Source organism: Toxotes jaculatrix, chromosome 21 (genome assembly GCF_017976425.1).
Source record: "Toxotes jaculatrix isolate fToxJac2 chromosome 21, fToxJac2.pri, whole genome shotgun sequence".
NCBI classification, from domain to species: Eukaryota; Metazoa; Chordata; class Actinopteri; family Toxotidae; genus Toxotes; species Toxotes jaculatrix.
In genome coordinates this window covers 15,823,574-15,841,009 of record NC_054414.1, presented here as the reverse complement: position 1 = coordinate 15,841,009, position 17,436 = coordinate 15,823,574, and the positions used below count along the sequence as shown (strand labels likewise).

Genomic DNA, 17,436 nt, shown 5'->3' with positions numbered 1-17,436 from the left:
AGAGAGAGAGAGAGAGAGAGAGAGAGAGAGAGAGAGAGAGGGAGAGAGAGGCCCAGAGCTGAATGGGGCATTGTGGGAAAGACAGTGGGCACACTGGGCAGTAACACAGAGAACACTAACTCACAGATCATGCCAGAGAGTCTGAAAACACCCACACTGGGCGACAATGGCAAACTTCATCGCTCCACTTGGCCCCTTCTGAATACACACATACAATGGCAGAATCCAAATAAGATGCTCTGTTATTCGTGAAATTCAACACACTAAATTCCTTCAGTGCCTCTGTCCCTTTGACCGGCAGCAGATGGCTGGGGCTGAGCTGCATAAATGTGCGCGTACGTGTGCATGTGTGTGGTCCTGTCTCACTGTTGCATCAAAGGGTAAGTACGCAGCAGGCATGAAAGGTGGGGAATCCTGGATTTCAAGGCCTGATATGTGTCATATGGAAGTTATTTAACCTCCTTACTTCAATTAATGCAAACAGCGTCATGCAAATCCAGCTCATATCTGTCCTGGCTGCATGGGAACGAATTTAACTGAATCAGTCAATTAAATCAGGCCTAATTAGAATGGGGACTGAGGAGTACCAGATCTAACAGGTTTGACCCTTCTACAGCCTGTCTCGGTCTGTCTCTGTACTATCAGCTCTCTGCTGCCTCCCTGTGTAACATTTGAGGATGTCCACCCCTTGTGCTGACAAGATGGACAGAAGAGCTCAGATGACTGGTCGATCGAAAGAAACTTCATGGAAAAAAAATCCAAACCTTAACTTTATTATTTATTATTATTTATCTATGGTACTTTTATTCTACAAGTTAAGCAAGCAACCTGTGTGTGTGTGTGTGTTTTAATTTTCTGGCTTGTACATCATAGTAATATGTTGAGAGTACATCTTCAACCACTGTGTTTATGTAATTTATCAATACAGTCAAAGTATTGACAAGACAAATCAATATAGTAGCCCTCAGTTTTGTACTGTTGGGCCTGCTTCACACCGTTTACCTTGGTTAAAAAAAAAAAAACAGATCGCAGATCAGTGTTGTAGTGTTGTATCTGCTCCACACGGTTTGCCCTTAAGTTATATAAACAGTTCTCAGGTCAGTTTTGTGATGTTCTGAGTCTTTCACAATGTTTGCCCTTGAGTTAAATAAGCAGATCCTAGATCCTTATCTATCCTTATTTTTTCATCTATCGTTATTATTATTATTATTATTTTCTACAGCCATGTGATTAAATCATAGATTAAATCAACTGTTTTTTTCGACTTTTCATGGTCGTATTTTTTTGACGTAACGACGCATGCGCAGCGTCTGTCGTAACTTTACGGCAGAGCACGCCGCTGGAGGTCAGGGGCACGATGAAAAGGATTGAGTAATGTTGTAAAGAAACAAACGGGCTTTTCACCTGAAAAATTCACTCAAGATACAACACACGCACCGTGAGGACAGTCTCACTTGGTGGCATTGGATCCAGACGCTCGCCGTTCATCGTTTCGTCTTGGATTTTGAGCTTTGCGACATAGCTAACGTTAGCTAGCTAGGCCGGTTCGACAGGAAGCCCCTTCCTGGATCCAGTTTTCTCCAGGTGACCCCCTGGATCTTTATTTTTAACCATGGACAACAACTCGCAAGGATCGGGGGGAATGAAAGCAGGTTTCGGGGGTCTCTTTGGAGGCGGTGCACCTGAATACTCCAACACAGAGCTCGCCGGTGTCCCGTGTAAGTGGAATGTAGCCGTTCTGTAAACCTCCTATAGCTTCAGCTAGCTTTAAAGCTAACAGCTGTGCAGACTTCAAGGCCTTAAAATTAATACTGAACACAACTTATAATAATATGTAACTGATGGTTTATGTGTGTTACAATGTCATTTCAGTGACTGGAATGAGCCCTCTGTCCCCTTACCTCAATGTCGACCCTCGTTACCTGGTTCAGGTAAAATAAAACTGAATTTTAGTCGTGATTTATAGTAAATTCATGTTCTGTGGGGTTTTTAGGCTGTGACATTCTGTTAATCTGTTTTTCAGGACACAGATGAGTTCATTCTACCCACAGGCGCCAATAAAACAAGAGGAAGGTTTGAACTGGCTTTCTTTACTATTGGAGGCTCCTGCATGACTGGTAAGACTTTCCACCATAGACAGAATATTTATCTACCGTCTTCATAATTGTATAATAGTTTAGTAACTTTTGATTTGCCTAATAATGATTTTGGGGGTTTCCCCATACTTTTTGCCATGTAATGTCAAAGTCGTCATACCTCACTCAGCCTTTCTGCCTCTTTGTTTCGACTTCAGGAGCAGCACTCGGAGCTGTAAACGGTCTCAGGATGGGCCTGAAGGAGACCAGCGACATGGCGTGGTCCAAACCTCGTAATGTACAGTGAGTATGGAGACAGAGTTCAATTCACTAATGGTCTTGTCCCTAGAATTACACCTGGATGTCTTGACCTGTCCTTTTAAGTGTTTGCTTTCTTTCTCCAGGATTCTTAACATGGTGACCAGGCAGGGTGCTTCCTGGGCCAACTCTTTGGGTTCTGTGGGTAAGTCAGAAGAAAATAATGTAAAGTCATGATGGTAGGAAGCATATCAACTTATCTCATGTTTTAATATCATATTGCAATATGTAAGATAGTATTACTTATTTAAAACTGACGTGCTTGAGTGCACTTGAGTGTGATTTTGTTATGAGTGCATTTTGTTAGTTTAGAGTTGAGTTCCCCTGTTTTGAATCTCATTGATGTGACTTGTGTAAGAGCTGTTTTTGCTGCCTCTGATAAAACCTTGTGAATTTTTCTTTGCCATTGTAGCGTTGTTGTACAGTGCTTTTGGTGTGGTGATAGAGAAAGCTAGAGGAGCCGAAGATGACATCAACACAGTGGCTGCCGGGACGTTAACGGGGATGCTCTTTAAATCAGCAAGTAAGTGCTTTTCCTGCTTGTGTATCTGCCATTAATGTTTGCTATTTAGAAATTCAGCCTTTAACTGAATCATCAAATGATTAAGTTTGTGGTGTGTTAAACATTATGGGCTGCAGCCAAGGATTATTTTCGTTATTGATTAATCTGATGAATTTGTTCAGTGTTTCTTGGTTTTCCATTCCTGTTTATCCATTAAATGTCGAAGAATATTAAAAAATGTTCTTCGTCAGATAATTGTCCCTTTTGTCCAACCTACAGTCTAAAACCCAAAGGTGGTCTATTTAAAAAAAAAAGAGACAAGCAACAAACATTTTTTGCAAACATGTTTTGATGTGAAGTGAAAAACAATAAAGGCAAGAGTGTTATAAACATTGAAAAGTACCCAACAGTCAAGCAAACCTATTGTGTTGAGCCCCACCCACCCCACCCAATTGATATTTACTGTGGCTTGAATGAAAAAGTAATAATTATCATATGTTTTTATGCTACCAGTGTTAAAGACTGGTGTGTGCTTCTGTTTATTGTATGTTCATCCACAGCTTAACCATGCATTCTGTTACTGTTGTGTTCGCAGGTGGATTAAAGGGCATAGCCCGCGGAGGTCTGGTTGGTTTAGCCTTGTCTGGTGCCTACGCTCTCTACAACAACTGGGACCACCTCACCGGCTCCTCCTCATCCTCCAGGATGTACTAGCCTTTCACCCACACATCTGCTTCAACGTTAGGGCCAAATATCTCTCCAGGACACAGCCTTTAACCACAGCGCTAAGAGGAATTAGACTCTGGTCAAATGCAGTGTGCTTTCCAGGGAAGTGTGAGGTGGCCCCAGTGCGCTGGTTTCCCCCCAAAAGCCACTTTCCTTTCCCAGAGCATTCTGGGAATCAAAAGATGTGTCTGAAAAAGAAATGCAGACAAAATTCCACAGGATATTCAGGTGTAGAGTATCACCTCTCCCTTCATTTGTCTTTATCCTCCGAGGTATTCCTGTCACTGCTCTGATCAGTAATGAGAACACCCTGTGAGGATGTTACTTAGAGCTGTGTCATTACTTATATCATTGTTTATGGGAGACTTATTAGTCTTCTTTGATGCTAGTATTGAAATCAGTGAACCCATGGCATTTGGGTTAAATGAGCCATTATTAATTTGTAAGATGATTTGTGACATCTGGTGTGTGGTTCACCAGGTGAATGGCAGCAGATTTGTGTTCTGATATTGGACTGAAAGACTCTTCTGTTTGTAGAAGAGCAAAGAAATCTTCAACCAAGACTTGCAAACGCAGAACAAAGCCTTACGGTCAGTTCTACTCTTGTATTTATTGAAGTGTATCTGTGGTGGCGTGCTGTCAATATAAGATAAGAAAAATCTTTTATTAGTGGGGAAAACTGTCTCCATCATATGTCTCCATCAAACCCACTGTACTAAAAACTAATAAAAAATGGGAAATGTTCACAAAGATTTTTGCTTTTCACCAGTTTTATTGCACAAAGTAGACTGGATGTAAAAGGTCATGAGTGGTGTAAACTATGCAGTGTTCATCACAGCTATGCATAGTGTATACTGTTAAATATGGTGTGTTATAAAACAGTTATTGCACATTCAGAACATGTATTTACAACTTGAAGTGGTTTTTGCGCAAGGTCGAGAAATGGTGAAACAAAACTGAACTTGCGGCTTTGAGACTTGTAGAAAAAAAAAAAACGGGACATAAAACAGAGCAGAGCTTATGTTTGCTGTCGACGCTGAGTCAGGTGGTCCGCTTAGTGCAGGAAGAAGTCCCTGATGCGCGTTGCCTCGATCCAGGGGATGTAGGCGGCGGTGCGGGTGAACACGCTGGGTTTGTTCTCCACGGTGCAGCCGATGGGGCCGAAGCTCACCACGCCATGCACCTCCCAGCGGTCGCGACCCAGCTGGCACAGCAGAGGACCACCAGAGTCACCCTGCGAAAGGAGGGAGGACATGATGCCTTTTTAAAAAATAATTCTCACCACTAACGTCAGCATCCATCTCCGGTTTTAGTGATTGATCCATTTGTTCAGGAAACCAATCTTAAAGCTGACTTGCGTAAATCTCAGTCGTACCTGGCATGCAGCAGGTGGATCCTCAGTGTCTCTGAACCCTGCACAGATCATAGAGTCTCGGACGCGGTCGCCCCAAAATTTCTTCTGCCGACAGGTCTTGAAGTCAATGATGGGGAGGCGAGCTTGATTTAAGGCTTCTGCCAGAGACACATTCTCCTTCCCACCTGAAATGAGATCACACTGTATTTTACTTTGTAAACCATGTATCTGAAATTATATGGTTTTAATTTCTCTTACAGAAGGTATTTAAAGCCTCTTATGTAGCTTTAATGTTCAAGTTAGAGTTTTTGTTTTGAATTTTGGCTTCAGACCACTTGAATTTGTTTTTTTCCCTCCTCTACTCACCCCGGGTGTCTCCCCAGCCCGTCACCCAGCAGTAGTGTCCCGGTTTGAGGCTGGTCTGCTTGCGCGGCAGGCAGGCGTAGCGGATGAAGTTTGAAGGGAGGATATCTGTGGCAGCCTTCACCAGGGCGATGTCGTAGTCCAGCTCGCTGTGAGCAGGATAACGGAAGTTCTCGTGCCGGTAGATTCTCTTCACCGGGAATATCCTCTCTGCTGTCTCTGAACGCTTCAGCTGGTGCTTCCCCAGGACGATCCTCCAGCTCCCAGAATCCTCAGCTTTGCCCCTGAGAGAACCAAAGAATAGTTGAATTATAGTCATGGCTTGCATTGTATCCTCAAACTACAGATACATTTTCTGATTTAATGGGTGGGTTTCTTACTTCTGGAAGCAGTGAGCAGCAGTAAGGACCCAGTTCTTGTGGATCAGAGTTCCTCCACAGACATGAATGTAATGTTTACTTCCCCTGGGACGAACCTGTGAGAGACAACCAGGTACAAGGTTATCAGTTTTTGGTACTGACCTCAAAAATGCAGCATTAGTCAGGCGATACTTATTGACTATTATGTATCAATTAATTTGATCCTTTTGAGAAGTGCCTCTGTCCTATTAAATGCTCCAAAACGTAAAACTTTAATCAGGCTGAACTTGTAATCTGCCTTTTTTATCTATATTTTTTACATTTCATACAACTCAACAGATAAACTGATGCAGCTCTAGAAAGAATTTGGCCAAGCAAATGTGCAAATATGCCTCTCGTGACATTTTCAAGCACTTTTAATAACTTTGTGTCCCTCAAGACCTCCGGATCCTTTAAATACTGAATCATGTCAACGCACAGACAGATTTACCTGCAGAGAGACCTGCCAGGGCCAGGAGTGAGGCCTGGCCTCGTTCCCAGACACAATCCTTTCAGCCATGTTGGGCTTGAAGTGAGCCATACCACAATCCTTAGGCCAGTCTAAGAGGAGAGAAACACCACACAGAGGTAACAGTGAGTCGGTATTAAAATATAAAAAAATAAATAAATAACTTAAAGTGTGTTTCCTCAGGAGCCTCTGGGTTCATTTCTGAAGTGTTTGTCCTCACCCAGGTGGAGGACTTTGTGCTGTGGCTGTCGTCCGGGGGTGAGTGTGTATGCGGCTGCAGGCAGGGATGCCTTGCTCAACAGCAGCGGCAGCAGCAGAGACAGAAGGAGGAGCAGAGGAGGTCCTGGTACAGCCATCGTCTTCCACAGAATCACCGGCCGGCACACATCCCACGCTATTTATACCAGGCAGCAAGCACACGCAGATGTCCATACACAGGTACACATACACACTCACACAACAGCACACCTCCAGGGACAATGAGCGGTGTCACAACAAAGCCCGAGCGCTGGATTGTTCTCCTGCAGCTACGAGTTTCCACTGCTGCTGAGAAAAAGGGGATTTCGGGGAGTCCCATCAGCACTTTCACATACATATAGTATGCTCACAGTACACTAACATACACACAGGACAAAGGCCATACAGCACTGTACACAAACAAACATCACATCATATCACATGTCTTACAGCAGTGACATAGTGACCTGAACATGACCTTTATGTTTGATATCCCAGCTCTCCACTGGAGTTCATTCTGTGTAAACATGACTCGGTGGAGTTGGAGATGTTGTTACCTGTGCATTCACCTGCCTAAACATGGATTTTATTATATTTACTCATGTCAGTCAAAGGTATGAGCAGGAGGAGGAGAATGAGAATAGAAAGACAGGAATATTAAGCATCAGTTCTGGAGTTAAACTTGTTAATGTATTAAGTTATATGCAAAAAACATATTTTATTACCCACTATTATCAGTAATATAACACATCTGTTATACTGTGAACAGTTGTCAGTGGAGCTACTCACTGCAGAAGAAATAATCCCAAATGACTTTGTAAATGAAATTCAGTTAGCCTTCATTGTGTTGAAGTCGCAGCAGAAGTCAGAGACCTTAAAACCTTGGCAAATAAAACTGAAACTATCTGCAAGAGGACAGTGAAAAAAACCATGTAGATGAAAAGCACCGCAGACCCTCCCTCCTGCTCTACACACACATACACACATCTGTGGAAATATGACAACAATAACTGCAGTGGAAGCCACTAGCGAGACAAGCTTTTTTACCGTGGTGAATGAGAGAGAATGTGCCCGCTCATCTGAATGGCAGCGCCTGAATGGTCACATCTCACCACCGTGGTTCACCAAGTTTACATACAACTCAACTTTTTTTTTTTTTGTGGTGACTGAGTTGAGTGAGTGTGGGAACAGAGGGAGGGAGAGAGACGAGTGGCTTAGGGATGTGTTTTTAAGTTTATTCTCAAACAACTTACTCAAGCTGAGTCACGTCCTATCGTGTTTGAGGTCACCTGGAAACAGTGTCACCATGATTAAATGACCATGTTTAAAGGGTCCATGTCAAAATGTTGGTTTAGATTATGTTTATGTTAAAAAAAAAATATAGAAGAAAAATATAGAAGAATATAACTAATATGCTGTTATCAAACTTTTTAAAACTCTCAAATATCTGTCACTCATAAATCCAGTATCAGTTAGGCAGTAAGACACATTTGCATAAAATGGAAATACTGAAAACTTTTTATCATCCTTCAGTAAACAAAACAAAAACCTTTAGAACAACAGAAATACAAAGACAAAATTTGCTTTTATCGAACATCTACATTAACAATGTAGTGGTCTTGTTAATTTGCCAATAACTCTTGACTTTCATGAGAACCTCACTAGAAATGCATCTATGCATCAGTGAACAGTGAATCCTAACAAGTGGAGGAACGTATTTTTTGACATTGCATCTCCAGCTTTGTACTAAATTATGAGAATAAAGTCGAGTGAACAGTCAGGTCAGTCAGGTTAAGATTAGCCTCCAGGATCAGTCATCTGCCTTTCTGGAGCCTCCACACCACCCAGGCCTCCTCAGCGACCTGATCACACTCTTCTTTCGGCTGTGACCATTCCCATGCGAGGGAGACTTAGGATGCCTGGTGGCTTCCTCTCCGTGCACCTCCTCCTCTTTTCCTTCTTTTCTGTCTTCTCCCTGTGCTCTGCTTGTCCTACGAGCAATTTCTACTGTTTCTTCCTTTTTTCCTCCTCCTTCCTCCTCCACCTCCTCACCTCCGTATGGCTCCGATGTCTCCCCACTCTCACCTTCCACCACACAAGTTGACGTAATGATCGTTATGGGCGGATTCAGTTCCGGGGTTATTGCTTTTACTACATTTGATATGAGAGGAGGTTTTGGAGCTTTCTTCTTCTTGGAGGAACGTCTCAGTGGCCGGGGGCTGTTCTTGAGTTCCAGATGTTTCCGTATGGCTGTGCTCAGCACCTCTGGGTCCACAGATGCTCCATGAACTTCCCACGTCATCCCATCCTCGTCCCACTGCACCTGCTTCATGCTGCTCCTCCTCCCCAGCTCGTCCCTGTCCTCCCCCTGGATCTTCAGGCAGGACCTCCTCCTCTCCAGATCATGGGAGGAAGCAGAGGTAATGTCCCACGTCAGGTCATCTCCTCGTCGTTCTTCCTCCTCCCCGCTGCTGATCGGGAACATGCTGGAAGACGGGGACACCAGATTGGAGTGTGACCCCACTGAAGACTTCAGGTTCAACCGCGATCCAGGTGGTGAGCCCAAGATGGAGTGTGAGCCCATGTTGGTGTTCCTCCTCAGGTCCCACCAGGAGCCCATAGGAGAGCCTGTCTGAACTTCTGCGTCCACCAGTTTCAGCTGTGAAGTCATTGTACCTTCCTCCCTGAAAACCTCAACCTTTGGAGCTTTTGTGATGCCCTCTCCGGAGTTCAAGTTGCACCTGCAGCAGCCACCCAACCGCGAGTCACTCAAGGAAGAAACAAGGGGTGACCTCCAACCTCGTTCTACCAGACAGCTTTGCCCCAGTTGCCGCGGCAGCTCAAGGTGGCAGACTGAGGCTTCTTGTCCCTCTGCTGGTGAATGAGGCGTTAGGGGGCTAAGCATTTGCTCTGGGCTTCTCACTCCTCCACCCTCTGATAACTGCAAGTGTCCAGGACTGTGCAGCTCTTCTACCACAAGGCATCCAACCTCTGACGATGAATTTTCTTCTGCTAAACTAACAGAAGACGGGATCGGAGAAGGGAATTGAAAAGAAAAAAGATTATTCTCCAGGAAGCCCTCATCCTCTGTGCTGGTGAGCTGGAGGAGATCTGGGGAGTTAGACGGGAAGGGTGAGGAGGTGAGAGCCTGCGGGGGTGACGGCAGTGGTGAAGGTGCAGGCGAGGACACAAGTAAGTCTTCTTGCTGATTTGTGCTCAGTGTCAGTGGCGAAGCAGAGGTTAAAGGATCTACAGGTGGTAAAGTAGGCGTGTGTAGGGGGGAGACAAACGGTGAGGGTGTGGTTGCTGGAGAGGCTAATTTGGACAAAGGAGAGTCTGGTGCAGCAGAACATTGTGTTTCCTGGGTTAGACTTGAGGGGCGTGAGGTCCTTCCTTTCCATACAATCGTCTCTGGGGTGCTGCTGCGGCTGTGTGTGCTGCCACTACACCTGCTCCAACGCTGCATGTTGGCAACCCTGAGCTCGTTGAGCATGTCCACATTTTGGGTTGTGAGGGACAGCTGTTGGCTGCTGGTGGTGCTGACGTGCTGCCACGAGTGAGGGTGCAGCTGCTGTAGCGTCACCGAGTTCTGATCAGAGTGCGTGTTGGTGCTGGAGCTGCGTCTCAGGTCCATTCTGATCCAGGACGGGTCACGCTTGTGCGGCGGACCCGCGGCCATGACCACATCCATGGAGCTCTTGGAGAGGGAGAAAATGGGTGCCCGATCATCCTCATCCTCCAGTCCCACAATCCTACCCTCACTGGAGTACGAGACCGACTGACTGACTGAACAACAGACAGGCTGGTAGCTCTCAGACGCAGGACGCCCAGGCCTTTCCATGACAACAGTACCAACCTGCGAAGACAGACATAAATTTTTAGTGTTCGATTGATCTTTATCCATAAACTTGAAGAACTTTTTTGCCACTTGGGGGCAGCAGAAACAAACCATGTCAACCAATATTTACACAACCAATTGTGGAGCAACAATTAATTAATTAATTAAATACAACATTCAATCAGCGAGTTTTAAAGGATTCAACAGTACAGTGGTGTCAATCGTCTCACCTAACTCTTGGCAAGAAAGCAAACAAGGGTAGTTCCCAAAATGTTAAACTATTCCTTTATTCTTTTCTTGCTTTCTGACTCTGAAACATACCCTCATCCCAGTCAGTGCACAGACACTCACAAGCACTCCCAGATTAGCCTAATGGGATTACACAATCCAGATTATTTGATTGTTAAGACAAAATGTAGATTGATTGAGACAGATTTAAAAGAGCATTTGGCCCTCAGTCGACAGAAGACAAAGAAGCAAAAGAGACAAAGAGAGAAAGAAAGACGGATGATGGAGGTTATAGAAAATACAGTTAACTTGTTTTTTTCTTATTTTCTAATAGAGGCAGTGCACACGTTATGCTTTATTTAGTTCTTTTGTGCATTTTTTTTTTGCAAAATGCAGATTATGCCAGTTATCCAGTCCCTTTTTGTTGAACATCAGTGTTACGTTGTGGGATCCACATTTATGTGAAAAACGAACAGCCTGTCTAATTCACCTCTGTCCTAAACTGACCTAGTCGTGTTCCGACCACAATTGACCTGCAGATACCCTTAAAACTACCTTGTACTTTGTCAGTATTGGAAGAACAAACACCCAGTTAATCCACCTATGGGACTGTTCATATACGCAAACATGCATAACTGATGTCAGATAAACCAGAAAAATAACCTTTTACCTTGAAATTCACGCCTTGTGGCCTGTTTTGTCCTCTGCTCTAACACAGAGCAGGCAGTGCTAAATGGCGTCTCCCCTTCCTCCCCTCATTCCTCCCACTCTTCCTCCCTCACCTCTTAAGAGGATCGCCTTTCCTGGTCCCAGCGGCCTGCACAGTCTTAAACACACTCAGTTCCCTTTTCCTGTGACTTTTCTTCAGCCGGATCTTCTGCTCTGTCTCTTCTCTCTCAACTGGACCTCATGTTGAAGTTGGCATCGGTGTGAATGTGAGGATTTCTCGTTGTCAGCGATGTGTACATGTGCAGGTGTGCGTGTGAGAGAGAGGGCCATTACTCTGCCTTTAGCTCCGAGGATTAACTGTGATCCTGTTAGCTGCCGTCCAATCTCTGAACAGTGTGAGTGTGTGTGCATGAGTGTGCGAGTGAAACAACAGTGGGTGGATGAGTGGATAATGAGTATTTTGATCTGGGTTAAGATCAGATCAGTTGTCAGGGCCATCATATTAAACATATGTACAGTTATTTACCTTAGTTTTGCAGGTATTTGGTCATAAACCAAAGTCAGTAATCACCCTGCTGATCAATGTAGTAGATCTTTAGATATTTCACAGGATAAGTGATAACTTTAACTTGCTGGTGACACTAAAGGAAAAGTCAGGGGTTCACCAAAGCCAGAGGGATTCATCCCATGGAGACTATGGATATCTGTATCAAATTTCATGGCAATCCTTCATGTAGTTGTTGAGATATTTCAGTTCAGACCAAAGTGGTGGGCCGTCTGTCTTTGCCATGTAGAACCAGGACACTGGTGAGGCTGAAAATCAAAGGAAGCAAAGAGACAAAAACGTACAATACTGTGTCAATGTTTTTGCAATTTTTAGCTCCTCAACCATAAATTACATAAAGCATTTGTGAATTTATGCTGTAGAGTCTCAGATTGTTAATGTATTTTCCTCCTCAGACAGCCTTTCCATTTATTTCCATACAGCAAGAAAACAAATTGAGTGCTGTAACCAGCCACTGAGTTTCTCCACAAGATGGGGCTGAAAGCTCAGGCCGCCAGCACAACCTGACTCTTATTCTCTGGTATCATGTTCTAAAAACCCTGGATCCTACATTTACCTTAATGCAACAAATATCTTAATGGCATCATTCGGGTTATTTTCTTTACTTGAGAGGACATTATATAGCAGAGTTCACAGACTGTTCAGTGGTGGTTCCTTTAAAGGTTTATGAGCCAAAAAGAAAGATAGCAGCATGACATGGTGAGAATCAGCCAGCTGTGTCAGACTCTCTCTACTCTCCACTGCCACACTACACTCTCACTTTTAATAACTAAAGGTGGGAGGTATCTTCAGCTTCGGACCATCTGTCTCCACTGTTCAAAGAGAGAGTTTTGTTCTCCATGACAGGTAAGCAGAAAACTACATTAGACCCAACGTCTGCCAAAGGTTTTGGGATTATTTTCCTTGTTTATGTGTTTGTTTGTTCAGACAAGGTGTCATTGTTGGCTGTTGGTCTCTCCGTGGGTCTCCTGTCACTGCTGCTGTTGGGTCTGATGGTGTGCTATCTGTGGAGGAGGAGGAAAGACCAGAGTCAGTACCCGGAGCTGCTCTCCACTGTGCCCTCAGTACCAGCATGCTCTGCTCCGGTGATCCCGGTCTCTCTGGGTCACTCCTGGGCCACGTTAGTACCACAAAACACTTTTCATGTTAAAACATACAGTGGCGGTCTTAACTCGTAACAATCACTAACCCCTAAACCACTGCAAGGCACAAAAGCAGCAAAAGCAGCAGAGGTCAGTTAATAACATTGTTGTCTGTGTTAAAGGCCCAGTGAGATCCCTTTCACCTTGCCTCCTCGATTCACAACACAAAAACACGGTGATCTGCAGATGGAGGAGACGCAGGAGAAAGGGGAGGTGGAGATGAAGATGGAGACTCGACGGGACATACTGGCCCATCGTGGTTCACTCTCAGTAAGGAGTAGGTCATTACTGCCTTTTATTTGACTGTAAGATGGTTATAGTCATTATGAAATTTAAAAGCAAAATCATAAACCTCAACCTCATCAAAATCAGTCCTGTTAACTTTAAACTAATCTCCATGGAGCACAGATCTATGATGATAAATTTAGTTATTGACTGACAGAAAAAACCCAAACCAAGATTTGTTGGTTCCAGATTCTCAAATGTCAGAATTTCATGATTTTCTTCATCATAAATGATAGTAAAACTTTTCTTTAGGGTTTGGACTTTGAGGTGAGGGAAAAGGGCATTTTTCTTTTTTCTGACAAATCATCTATGAATTAATCGAGGGAATAATCTTTCGTTGCAACCCTCCATACATACAGTAAACCACCAGTAGTCTATATTTACCTGTTTCCATCAGGCTGGTACCCAGTGGGGACAGTGCTTGCTGGTCTCTACTCTGTACCCCCTCTGAACGAGGTGGTGGCCCCTCCACCCGGCATGGCCACCCGCCTGTGCTTCTCTGTGGAGTATCGACACAGCAGCGAGCAGCTCACGGTCTCTTTGCTCCGTCTGGGCAACCTCCCTCCCCGTTTCCACGGCAATGTCACACTGGTGGAGCTCCGGCTTCTGCCTGATGACCGGCGGCCCCGCCAGGCCAAAGCCCGAGGCACGGGGCCCGACCCGGAGTTCAACGACTGCTTCATTTTCCAGGCGAGGAACTTTTTTTTTGTGTTTATTGTCTGTTTTGTTGATAAATTCGTCATAAATCTATATATTTATTTTGAGGAAACGTGCGTATATTTCCTCCACAGGTGTCAGGAGTGTGTGTGCCTCGGAGCACCCTGAGTGTGTGCGTGCTGAGTGTGGAACAAGACGGCAAACGCCACGCTGTGGGCAGGGTGCTGTTTCCTCTGGAGGGTGAGCTCGGTCAGGCCGGCAGGGTGCTCTGGAGAGACCTGGAGACCGAGGACGACACACAGGTACACACCAAAACGCAAGATGTGAATGCATGTGCACAAAATTGTTCAAACAAGCTCATAAACATTGTGTCATCTCTCATCTCACTCAGTGTTCAGAGCTAGGTGATGTGCAGATATCTCTCAGCTACAGTCCGACTCTGCAGCGCCTCTCTGTGGTGGTTTTGAGGGCTCGAGGGCTGCAGCTGCTGATAGACACAGGTAGAGACGGTCATCCAGGGCATGGAAAAGCGTGTGGATTTGTCTCCATGTGTGCAACATGTTTATCTCATACAGCCATTTCAATGGTCCGACATAAAAAAACATAATAATGCACCACCTGTGTGTTTCCCAGGTGTGTGTCTCCAGGTGAGCTTACAGATACACACTCAGGTGGTGAAGATCAAGCGTAGCTGTGCGGTGAAAGGTGAAACCGACCCATACTTCAACCACAGGATGACCTTTAAACTCCGCTCGCAGCACTTGGATGAGGCCTGTCTAAGGTTTGAGCTGCAGCAGCCAAATGACATCCGCTCAGGTGAGAGGTCGATTATCAACTTCATGATTTATTCAAGCTTTCATTAACCATTCACTGATTCAAAAAATCATGATAAGCAGCAGTTAGTGTGATCATCTGACAACTGAATGATTTCACGGGTTTTGAGCTAACACACTTACTCCCCTTGCTTCTGTCTTCACGTTTGTCCCAGAGCCTCCAGCCCTGCTGGGAGTTCTGGTATTAGGTCCTTTCATGTACGCCAGGGGCCAACAACTGCAGCACTGGATGGACATGGTCAACACGCCACAGGAGCCGGTCAAGCTGTGGCATGGACTGGGCAGGGCCACTTGACACCCAAACCACACATATGATGAAATTATAAAAGTTAAAAAAAAAAAAAAAAACATGCAATGTGTATCTTTTGGTGTTTGGATTTTCCTTCAAAAATACAAAAAACAAAATTGAAATACGAGGCATTTTACTTTTTTGTGGGTGAGGGGAGTCCTCGAAATTTAAAAATTACTTAGATTTTCTTTCTCTACTTTTCTCGTGTCAAGAGACCGGATGTTATCATTGTTTTCTTCTTATTTTATTTAATGGAGACCTGCTGCCTGCTACCAGCTGCAGGATTTTCGCCACCTACTGTTCTTTATTTATAATAATCTCACGTTTGGACGAACGGCAGAATCCAGCGGCGAGGAAGAAGAAGATAGCCTAGTTCCTGTCAGAGCGGTGCGCCCAACCAAAATGTCCTTGGAACCTTACAGCCAGATTATTTGAAGGCTGTTTTATTTATTTCAACAGTCCTCATGAAGGCCACATTGTGCAGTATTTCTTTCTACCAGTACACATGCATGCATCCATATCTGAATGTGTCTATTAAAATCAGAATGAAGGAAGTGCCTGCTTTTGTCTTTAATGCACTTTAGATGAGGCTTAGATCAGTTTTTTTTTTTTGGGGGGGGGGGGGTGCACTGGGGTCCAACTAGGTTTGGAGTGTGCATCAGTGCATCAGTATATGGAAGCACATTATACAGTTGTGATCCAGACACAACTGTATATGTGTGGAAGCACATCAGCGGGTAGTGTTGTGTAGTTTAGTATTGTCAGGCTTAGTTGTGGGTATTTGTCACTATATGGATGGCACTGGGGTCAGTGTGGGTTTAGTGTATGTGAGTCATAGTTGGTGCTTGATGTAGAATAAAACGTACGCATGCATTGATGTCTCCTTGTTTCTTTCTGGGTGCGGCTGCTTCTGGCTGAGTGGCAATCCAACTTTGAGGCCATGGGCAATGTGGAGCTCAGGTAAGGCCCCTGCTGCAGCTGGAAGTGAAGCAAAATATTACAAGTTCAACCACTGACTTGATTAGTATCCAAAACCAATGTGTATTTGTTTTTCAGCAGGAGGGAGGAGCTGAGTGAGAGGACTATTTGAGACCAGGTGAGTAAGAGTCACACTGTAGTCTTTCTACACTTATGTGTGCATTAATTTTACACTTTGTGTGTGTGAGTGAGAGCATTGCAGGTGTATGTGGGGTGGAGCCAGTGAAGGTGCTGCTGGTGAGGATAGAACGCCATCCTGTGGGAGTGAGGGACACACTGCAGCTGTTGTGTGTTGTCAGAGCTCTTTGTGGTAAGTGGATTAAAAAAAAAAAAAAAAGAAATCAAGGGCCATTTCAAAGGTGGTTTGTGTGCTGATGCTTCCTGTTTGTGTTTTTCTTACAGCCATGAGCCATGAGAGACCAGGTGAAATGTTGCCTATTGGTAACCTTGTTTAGTGTTTCTACATATGTGCTTGCATTAATTTCTCTGTGTGTGTCTGTGTGTGAGTGTGCGAGCATGGGAAGTGCAGGCTTGTCTTCAACTCAGTTTAGATGGGCTTGTTTCTGTATCCAGGTGTACTGAAGTTTGGGTCTGGCTGAGTATTGTCAAGGCTTAGTTGTGGATGGATTCAGTGGATTAAAAATGCAAGGTTAGACTTTTTCTTTCTTCCTTCTTTTGTTTTTTTTTTTTTACATTTAAGGGTTTGTTTGTGTCTCACTGTCTCTGTTTCTGTTTTCAATTCAGGAAGCGTTGGGTCAGAGGCAGTTGGTGTGTGTCCTGGGCCACGGAGAGGAAGAATTGCATCTTTGTTGTGGAGGGTGTGCTTATTTTGCAATGCACAAACTGATTTCGAGGGTGCATCGAGACTGTGCAGTGTTTAAGCTTAGTGACTGACTCCACACTTTAGGTTAACATTTCAACCTTAGGTATAGGACTTTTCTTTGTTTAGAGTCATCTGTGAGGACTGCCAGAGTGTAAATGTAGTGTAAATGTAATCTGAGTTTTAGGTCAATTTATAGACAAATAGTTAATATGGTGATGAAACAGCACAGGCTGTGCTATGTGGAGGCCAGATTCTTAGGTTTTAAACTGTGAGGTGTTAGATGTACCACTTAGACTTGGTTGAGTTTTAAAAACTCTGTTCTTTTTTCATTTGTTTAAACAGACCAAACCAATGATTTTTGTTGTTGTTGCAATGAAGTGGATTTGTGTTTGCGTTGTCTTTTTTGTCTCAAGCTTGACATGTACCATATAGGGGGAAGGAAAAAAAAGGAAAATAGAAAAAAAGATAACTTGAGTCACCATACAGGTGTACATGTAAAAGGTGTGTCACAAATTACAACTGAAAAACTTAAACTTTGGAATCTGGACCCCACACTCAAAGTCAAAGTGTCACTCTCCATAAAAGTCATTTGGTCTTGTGTGGCACTGCGTGGGCTGATTTACACAATAACACATCAAAAGTATAGTGGACTTTCAATGATTTTTTTGACCTCAAAATGTCATAAAA

At 44.2% G+C, this 17,436-nt stretch overlaps 3 protein-coding genes across 3 annotated transcripts; 2 read left to right on the top strand and 1 right to left on the bottom strand.

Moving 5' to 3' along the window:
- The first annotated feature begins 1,323 nt into the window (after nucleotides 1-1,323).
- Nucleotides 1,324-4,371, top strand: timm23a (translocase of inner mitochondrial membrane 23 homolog a (yeast)). Its single transcript, XM_041029611.1, has 7 exons — nucleotides 1,324-1,718; nucleotides 1,873-1,931; nucleotides 2,024-2,117; nucleotides 2,294-2,378; nucleotides 2,480-2,538; nucleotides 2,806-2,916; nucleotides 3,491-4,371. The coding sequence occupies exons 1-7, from the start codon at nucleotides 1,613-1,615 to the stop codon at nucleotides 3,607-3,609; spliced, it is 633 nt and encodes a 210-aa protein (XP_040885545.1). The 5' UTR covers nucleotides 1,324-1,612; the 3' UTR covers nucleotides 3,610-4,371.
- Nucleotides 4,372-4,675: 304 nt separating this feature from the next.
- Nucleotides 4,676-6,614, bottom strand: zgc:112285 (uncharacterized protein LOC561476 homolog). The gene is made up of 6 exons (XM_041029217.1): nucleotides 6,426-6,614; nucleotides 6,188-6,297; nucleotides 5,719-5,813; nucleotides 5,342-5,622; nucleotides 4,997-5,160; nucleotides 4,676-4,855 (listed from the first exon to the last, which is right to left on the bottom strand). The coding sequence occupies exons 1-6, from the start codon at nucleotides 6,559-6,561 to the stop codon at nucleotides 4,676-4,678; spliced, it is 966 nt and encodes a 321-aa protein (XP_040885151.1). The 5' UTR covers nucleotides 6,562-6,614.
- A 6,105-nt stretch (nucleotides 6,615-12,719) lies between these two features.
- On the top strand, nucleotides 12,720-14,954 carry syt15 (synaptotagmin XV). The gene is made up of 7 exons (XM_041029274.1): nucleotides 12,720-12,862; nucleotides 13,007-13,161; nucleotides 13,567-13,859; nucleotides 13,961-14,128; nucleotides 14,218-14,326; nucleotides 14,460-14,642; nucleotides 14,815-14,954. The coding sequence occupies exons 1-7, from the start codon at nucleotides 12,735-12,737 to the stop codon at nucleotides 14,952-14,954; spliced, it is 1,176 nt and encodes a 391-aa protein (XP_040885208.1). The 5' UTR covers nucleotides 12,720-12,734.
- Nucleotides 14,955-17,436: the final 2,482 nt, after the last annotated feature.